The sequence below is a fragment of the Topomyia yanbarensis genome, chromosome 2 (genome assembly GCF_030247195.1).
Source record: "Topomyia yanbarensis strain Yona2022 chromosome 2, ASM3024719v1, whole genome shotgun sequence".
Classification (NCBI taxonomy): Eukaryota; Metazoa; Arthropoda; class Insecta; order Diptera; family Culicidae; genus Topomyia; species Topomyia yanbarensis.
The window spans coordinates 376,738,722-376,747,947 of record NC_080671.1 but is presented as its reverse complement, the minus strand read 5'-3'; the positions used below and the strand labels follow the sequence as shown (position 1 = coordinate 376,747,947).

General features: G+C 41.1%; 1 protein-coding gene across 1 annotated transcript; it reads right to left on the bottom strand.

Annotated features, from left to right (window-relative positions):
* Positions 1–3,638: 3,638 nt before the first annotated feature.
* Positions 3,639–6,285, bottom strand: LOC131684640 (phosphoenolpyruvate carboxykinase [GTP]-like). The gene is made up of 3 exons (XM_058967665.1): positions 6,012–6,285; positions 5,069–5,669; positions 3,639–5,001 (listed from the first exon to the last, which is right to left on the bottom strand). The coding sequence occupies exons 1-3, from the start codon at positions 6,038–6,040 to the stop codon at positions 3,682–3,684; spliced, it is 1,950 nt and encodes a 649-aa protein (XP_058823648.1). The 5' UTR covers positions 6,041–6,285; the 3' UTR covers positions 3,639–3,681.
* Between the last annotated feature and the right edge of the window lie 2,941 nt (positions 6,286–9,226).

The window sequence follows — 9,226 nt, the reverse complement described above, 5'->3', positions numbered from 1 at the left end:
ATACTCAATTGAATTAGATAAGTAGGAATGACCAAAAACTGCAAGTAGCATATTACACATGTCTCATTTTAACACATTAAATATTATTTGTATTAACTTATTATTTACAGGTAACACACCCGCCTTCAGCTGGGTCAGCAAAGATGGTGATAGTGAACGTCTTAACACTCACACATTCTCAAACGCGGTCTCAAGCGGGAACCTACAAAAATGCCCTCGCGCACGCGATTGCGAATCGATCACGTCCGGAAGTCTATTCTTGATCCTAGAAGCCTAGGTCCATGCCTTCAGCTGGACCAATTAAGAAAATACGCCCATACCTATTAGACAACAAGTCTCATGGCGACATGACCGGGAACCCTATCGATATAAACGATCCCACTCTCTACCAGAATCCTAACCGCGCACCGAAAATTTAATATCAGACTCACGGTTCGCGCGACCATTCAAGAACACACTTTACAAAATCACGTCAGCGCACAAACGTTAGACCCCCTCGCGATTTTCCAAGCAACCTACGCCCACGAACTCGCAAACATGATTACACCCCGGTGATAAGGTGAAAATCTCAGCACTCATAAACTTAGCAACACGATCTCAAGCGTCAACCTACAAACTCCCGCGCTCGCGCCATCATGAATCGGGATCGTCCGGAAGTCTCTATCCTCGGTACCAATAATCTAGGTCCTTGTTAATTAATAAAAAAATAATAAAATTGAAAAATAACTCCGATATCCACTAGACAAAACGTTCCATGGCGACATGACCGGAAACTCTAGTGATATGGGGTAACTCTCTCCCTGTCAGAATGTGATCCGTACACCGAAAGCTAAAGATCAGAATGACGGTCCGCGAATATATGAATGGCCGCAGGGTTTCAAAATCGAATTTATACACGCGAGCACACGCGATAAACACGTCAACATACGAACGCTTAAGCCCTTCGCAATCATCTACGCACACCTATGCCCGCGATCCTGTAAACTTGATAACACTCCGGCAATTGTGTGAACGTTTTAGTACTTACGAAGTTACAAACGCGGTCTCAAATGCGAACCCACAAACGCGCGCGATCATGAATAGGTCACGTCCGGAAATCTTTAGCCTTCATTCTAGCAATTTAGGTCCATACATTCAGTTGGACCAATCAAAAAAGAAATAAAGCTCATATCCACTAGACCACGCGTTCTACGGCGACATGAATGGGAATTCTAATGATACGTAAGAACCCACTTTCTTCTGGAATCTGAACCGTACACAAAAAATTAAGTATCAGATTCACGGTCCGAGCGCGATCATTCTAGAACACACGCGAATATGCGAAAGGCACACGGTTATGAAATAGAATTTATACACGCGAAGTTCATACACGTTAGCACACGCGACATACAAACGCACACGCGATCGAGCACGTTAACGTACAAATGTTCGAGCCCTTCACGATGATACACGCGATCGCGAGTCCCTGCGCCCGCACATACCTAAACCGTACAATGAATATCACATTCAGAATCACGGCCCGCTACAATTGGCCTAATGCAGTTTTTTAGTGGGCGACATTGCCTGTCTCGTCTGCAAATTGTAGTATGTGATTCTGACGGGGAGCCCTTCCGAGAACCTAGCTCTACAGCTCCAGTAAGACACTCGAAAAAAAAATAGTCAATATCATGTTTTTGGTATTATTTCTAGACATTGGAAAACGGCAAGAATCGTGTCCATATAGTTGGAAGAGCAAAATCAGAAGAACATGATTATGAATATTCTATAATTTAGTGCTAAATGCAAGAATCCGTCATCCGTATTTAATGTTTAATATCTCATTCGCAAATAGTCCGATTTCAACAAACTATAGTGCGTTCGATAGGTATTCGTTTGAGCTGTCTGAAAATGTATAAAATATTTACATATGTTGTAAATTTCGACAGTAATTTCAAAAAAATCGCAAAAAGTGCCTTTTTTGGACATTTAAACATCCTCTTAGGAACTAAACATCAGAATCAAAAACAAATTAATAGCGCTCTGTCTGGGTGTGAGGCCTTTGCAATTGGTTTGGATAAGATTGTTTCAGCCATTGCTGAGAAACACGAATGAGAGTTTGTCCATTACATACACACACAGACATTGTTCCAAATCGTCGAGCTGAGTCGATTGGTATATAAGACTCGGCCTTCCGGGCCTCGGAAAAAATCTTGAAAGTTTGAGTGAATTCTATACATTTTTTATATGAAATGTAAAAATGTTAAAATAGGTGATTTGGAAAGGCGGAAGTTTTCCCCGCTTCCTGTAAAAAATGAAAAATGTGGGATAGTCACTTTTGGACGCCCAACATTCAACTATCGCTCCCTGCATGAAACATAGAATTTTTCATTCCGACTAACGTGTCCGCGTATGGTATAAATCAAATGCGATTCTCGTTGGTGTGAAGAATTACATCTAGTTTTAATTTGCTGTCGAATGGCACTTTAATTTCCCTATTAATTAAAACTGTTACCAAAGCAATCCATTAAAGTTCACATTTTCTCATTGCATCTTCATCATTCAATTAAAAAGAGGTGACTCTATCCGACCTTCTATTTAGGGAAACCTTCTCACCCAATATGCATATCAAAGTGTGACATTTGACTTTTCAACTGGGTTTCAACATCAATAGAGCAGACCGAACATAAACGCAAGCTGTTTCCCTCTGTTGCTTGTGATTTAGTAAATCATCTGGGTAACAACCGCCGCAGGTCCAACATCTTCTAGTGAATATTTTAGCTGTCAGACCCATGTTTGACCTACCACATGTCCAGTTATGCCACGTCCAATTCAAACTGCTTCTTTACAATAATAAATTTATAACGATGAGTTACTAAGAGGAACCCAATTTGTCCTGGAAAATATTAATTGCCAAACTGCACATCATTGAGAGGCAATATCTACTTCCACTTGGACCTGATTGGATTACCATCGTCAAGCAGCCCGCTGAAGATAAGTCGCTGAATCAGAACAGGACACTTGCGAACTGCATAATAAATTTTATTTTGGACACTTGCAGTCTTTCCCAAGTTTTAAATTGAACATGAAGTGAACCGGTGCATGAAAGCGGAGGGAGGTAACGTATGAAAGAAGTAGAATTTCCTAACAAGATAAAACTTTTATCACTGTAGATTGAGCTTGGTGCTTTATTTTCGACATGAAGGGACGAGATATGTGTATGTATGCATAATTGCATATGCGATTCACCTTCTCTGGTATGTTTCAGTGTAAGCAGAAGGCTGGTAATGAAACTGAGGTCGTGAGATTATTTTTAGACATGGCTTTATCCTGAAAATTTCAACTAACAGTAAAGAAGGTATGTGTGAGTGCCGAAGGATGTGGAGTGGGCCGAACAAATTATTTATAGAGCTTCGAATGCGAACAAGTATCACTAATTTGTTTCGTTTTACGCTCACTACCTCACCATACCGCTTGAACCTAGACGATTTAATTGGAAGATGTTCTAATGACTTGGAACACTCGACAGAAATATAACTGGAGTTGGAAGTGAAAAAAGCTTGTTTATAAAAAACTTTTTATTGGCAGTTCGTTCTTTACAAAAGAACTTTAGATCTACAAATGCAATGGATAAAGTTATCACATATCTAACAGGTAATAAGTTAAATTAGTTAAGTTTAATACGCGCTTCGTCTTAATTCTAGTCTACATTTGCTCAACACGGACGGTGAGCTTCTGCAGCTCTTTGGCTATTTCCTGCGGCAGATCATGCGGCAGTTGGTTGTCATAGTATTGCTTAATCTCATCGACTTCTTTCAGCCAGAATTGTTTCGGTATCGCGAACAGCTCCTTTTCGTCTACGGGACTTTTTAGACCGTCGAGATTCAAAGCTCCAGCACTGGGTACGCGACCGATAGGTGTATCCCGATAGCAGTCCTGATCATCGATACGACGAAGAATCCATTCCAGAACACGACTATTTTCGCCAAAACCTGGCCAGAGGAACTTTCCTTTGGCATCCTTGCGGAACCAGTTGATGTGGAAGATTTTTGGTGGATGTCCACCAGCCTTTTCAGCGCGTTGTTCCATGCTCAACCAATGTTTCAGGTAGTCACCGAAATTGTACCCGAAGAATGGTCTCATCGCAAACGGATCGTTCATGATCATTTTACCCTTATGCTCAGCAGCGGCTGTAGTTTCGCTGCGCATGGCAGATCCAACAAAAACTCCGTGAGCCCAGGAGTTTGCTTCATAAACCAGGGGGACACCTTCCGGGCGACGACCTCCAAAGAGAATGGCTGAGATTGGTACTCCTTCATTATCTTCCCATGCGGAATCAATGATCGGACACTGACTGGCCGGTGCGCAAAAACGGGAATTGGGATGTGCTGCTGGGGTTTTGGAAACACCCAGTTTCCACGGTTGACCCAACCAATCCGTTATTTCCACATCAGGAGAGATTTCTTTTTCCATACCTTCCCAAAAGACTCCGCCGTCCGAAGTGGCAGCCACATTTGTGAAGATCGTGTTTTTGTACACGGTATTCATGGCATTGGGGTTGGTCTCCATGGAGGTACCAGGAGCGACTCCGAAGAAACCATTCTCCGGATTGATGGCACGAAGTTGTCCCTTGGAATCGAACTTCATCCACGCAATGTCATCTCCCACGCACTCCATTGTGTAACCGGGTAGAGTGGGATTCATCATGGCGAGATTAGTTTTTCCGCAAGCAGATGGGAAAGCAGCAACAATGTATTTTTTCACGCCATTAGGATCGGTGATGCCAAGGATTAGCATGTGCTCGGCAAGCCAACCTTCCCGTTGAGCGATTGTGGATCCAATCCGGAGAGCAAAACACTTTTTGCCCAACAGAGAATTACCGCCATAACCCGATCCGTAAGAAACGATCTCGTTATTGGCGGGCTTGTGCAGGATAATGGTACGCTCCGGATCACACGGCCATGATGGCATGGAGATTTTTCCGTTGATTGGAGTTCCGACCGAGTGGAGACATTTGATGAAGTCCTGTTGGAAGGAAATGGGACTAATGTTAGTTACTTTGCGCTTTGAAATAAATAATCAGTAAACTTACCGAATTGTCTGCGAGTTTCTCCAGGACCTCCAATCCCATGCGAGTCATGATTCTCATCGAGCATACGACATACGCTGAATCGGTAATTTCAATACCGAACTTGGACAATGGCGATGCGATGGGTCCCATAGAGAACGGGACTACGAACATAGTTCGTCCCTTCATACATCCGGGGAAACGTGAACGGATGGCGGTATCGTAGCCCTCCGGTGAAATCCAGTTGCCAAGTGTTCCATTGACGCCAGCCTTCGGAGTTGGAATGGTCTGCTCCCGTTTATCAGTACAAATAAATGTTTTAGATTCAACTCGGGCCACATCAGTCGGATTGGTACGAGCCAACCAACAGTTGTCATATTTCGGCAAAGGTTGAATCGTTCCCTGGGCGTGCAAAATGTTCAGCAGAGTTGCGCTTTCTTTGTCGCCTCCATCAACGATGTGGATGCGATCCGGCTGACACAGGGCAACCGACTCCTCGAGGAATGTACGAATTTTGGCCGACAGTTGGCCAAGCTCTCCGTTGACTATTGGGACCCCACGGATCACATTGTTCCCCTTTGTGGCTGTCCTCAACTTCGGAGTGCATCCAAGCGTGGTTGGGAGTCTGTGAGAAACAAAGGTTGTGTTAAAAAGTATAGGTTCAAGCGCAACTTCGAAAGTATTCGCACCGCACTCTTGCAAGGCTACATCGAAGTGGCCAATGCCAGCTTAATTAGTCGCTAGAAAAGTGCTAACTGTTTTGATGTAGTTGAATCACCACACAAAAATTTCAATAACAGTGATCTAGCCAAAAACATGTCTAGCATGCGTCCTCAATTATCACTTGGTAGTGAAAAATAGAACAGTGTAGTGACAAAAGTTGCCAGCATAGCAACAGTCGCCCAAATAATTGAGGAGCATGAGGTGCGAGACATTCTGGTATGTGACACTGAGAGGCAATACTTACGGGATATACGTTTCAAAAACTTGCGGCATGATGACTTCTTTTCACGCGATTTTCAACGATAAAAAATAATTTTGTTACACCTTTTACAGACTCTAGACTCACGGATAAACTGATTTGTTGCGCTGAAGACGACTGCGACTTCGACTAGACGAATCCTTTCTCAGCGGGATCGTGTACAAATGTAACAAAGATTTTCAAAAATTCTACTTAGAAAGCAAGAGTTGCGAACACCGAATGAAAACTAGCTTGTTTTCATCTTACTGATTGGAATCGGTAAGTGCTACTGATAGTCCTGAGCCGAGCGCGACCCTTCTTATATTCGGCACGGCCGGATCCGAGCGAACATGAACGAAATGAAACATAATCAGTAAGCTGCGCGCCGATTGGCTACCTACCGGAGGTACAGAGCTGACGTCACTACTCGATTATTTTGCCTTTCCGGAAAGCGCACACAGTTACACTTCAGCTGATCATACAGCTGGGCAGTGCGCGAGGCTAGTTTGTTTTGAACAGTGACGTCACACGTTCTTGGCGCGTGGATTTGTTATGGGTGTGTATTTATAGCAGTGACCACACATGTGTCGCGATTGCCAGTAGCAGGTTCTGTAGCGCGCGCACACATTCAACGGCAGACGTTTCAATTTTATGTTTTTGTTTTGGTCTGTTATCACCCGTTTCAGTCGAATACAGACCAGCTCAGCTCCGTTGGCTTTGTTGCTATCCCACTTGAACCCGGTGAACCGTTGCTGTTTTGTTGTATCGCTCTTGCAGCCCTCATTTCTCCGCCGTTCTCGCTCATGCTGAACGGATGAAGACAAAAATAAAAACAAACAATAATAAAATCTTCCTACCGATCGCGTAACATGATCGTGTCGTGAAGCTTCCAGTCGCCTTGTTTCCAAGCCAGTATTTTTCCATCCAACTGAACTACTTTGGCATGCTTTCGCCAGTTTTGCCCGGTCTTTTAGGTAAATTTCATATTTTTATATTATATATTTATATCTTTTATTTTCCAATATTATGAAATACAAGATGATTTTTAACTTGAACTGTTAGACGGTATGTTAAAAGTCACAGACAGATATTTAGTCATTCTTTAAAATAAATTCTATGTACGAAATAGGAGAAACAGTATAGCATGTTTCCTGTCGGTAAAACACACTTCTGTTATCTGTCTGAACAAGCAAACGGTTCATTTCTATCGGGAAAAACAATTACACATCACCAAGGAATAAAGTTCAATTTAGATAAGAGCCTAGATCTGGACCTGATAAGCAGTATTAAGAAGCAAAGGTTTCAAGTCAAGTCCAATGCAGTCTTCAGATATCAGTGGATTGCAAAAAAAATCATACTCAAAACAATTTCGAGTGCGCCACGAAGGGTGTGTCATTCAACTAATTTGGACAGCTTAGTAACAATACTGATCTCTGATGTGCACTGAATGGTTACCGGAAGCGTCTCTAATCAAAGGTTATAAAACAGGAAACAAGGCTAGTTTGAAGGCCTTTTAATTAAAATTTAAACAAATGAAATGTCACTATTAAAAAAATGATATGATTCAAAAATCAACACAAAACTAAAAGAACAAAATATTCCATTCGCTTTCATACTGTGCTAAGTCGATAGGATCGAAATCACTTCATCATTAGGAATGACACAGCTGTACCTAATTTACCCTATGTTTAAAAGGCAATCTAATTGCAATTTGTTTTGTCGTTGATTCGCAACTGCTACTTCTACCCTCAGGTTGGTCCAAACTTTTTTTTGCACCAAGTGGAACTTTCCACATACCGTGGGACCATGTGTACGTGTGTCAGATTTCGAGAGAATGCAGCTGCTGCACTGCATGCACAATTAGACATTCAAAAAGTTGTTCGAAAAAGTCAATATGATCTAGTTGAAACTTAACGTTATTACATTTCTTAGAAAAGAAATGTATAGAATTCGCTCAAACTATCAAGACTTTTTTCGAGGCCCGGAAGGCCGAGTCTTATATACCAATCGACTCAGCTCGACGATTTGGGACAATGTCTGTGTGTAACGGACAAACTCTCATTCGTGTTTCTCAGCAATGGCTGAATCGATCTTATCCAAACCAATTTTAAATGAAAGGACTATCACCCAGACAGAACGCTATTAAATGGTTATTGATTCTGATGTTTAGTTTTCAAAATATGAATGTTTGAAGGTGCAAAAATCGCGTTTTCTGAAGTTTTTTGAATTTTGCTGCCGAAATTGACGACATAGATAAACACTTTATACATCTTTGGACATCCTATACGAATACCTTTCGAACGAGCTATAGACTGTTGAAATCGGACTATTATCAAAAGAGATATTTAACATTAAATGCGGACGAAAGATTTTTATCATTTCCCATTGCCAGAAATATGACCAAAAACATGTAATCTATTATTAACGCCAAAACGGCTTATTTTAGGTCAATAGTATCTTCGGAGAATTTAATGGAGGCAATATGCCCTTTCTTTTGGTATTGTGCTTTTGCTGATTAATCCCCCTATGAGTGAGATATTTTCACAAATTTTCTTGGAAGTGATTATATCGAAATGATGTCTTCAGCAAATTTGTAGCTCTTACTTTTGCGAATAACTTTACTGAAGACTTCACATATCTATTTTGAATACTTTAAAAGTTATGGCTTGTTGTTTGTGGATTACTCTTTGTCGCCTATTTATTGTTCAATATAGTAATAATCCATTTAAATAAGCCAAACATTATTTCGACAAACGAATTTTGTATTTCATTCTTCTATCTACAACCGCTAGAAATAATCAACGAACACTTCCAAGTTGTCTGTAAGGAACTTGATAACTTATCAGTGCAAAAATGTTCATTTGCGCGAACCTTCTGACTGCAATTTTTCTAACTTATAAACATCAGATCGATCTGAAACATATCTTGGGAAAATGAAAAGTGAAATAAATAACTCCAAGCAACGGCGTAGCCCACCCTACCAAAAAAACATATTGGATTGAAGTGAAAAATTTATTGATGCTGACTGATTTAATGCAATATTACAATAAGAACTATCTGATCCATACATTGATTACTTGTTATTGTAAACATCATGAGGACTTTTGAAAAATTGTCGGAATGGGATCCTGATATGTAACTGATCTATTGGTCCTGATTTCACAGTTGTCTAATAACATCAATATCAAATACCTGCCTGAAAACATTCCAATAGAAAATTC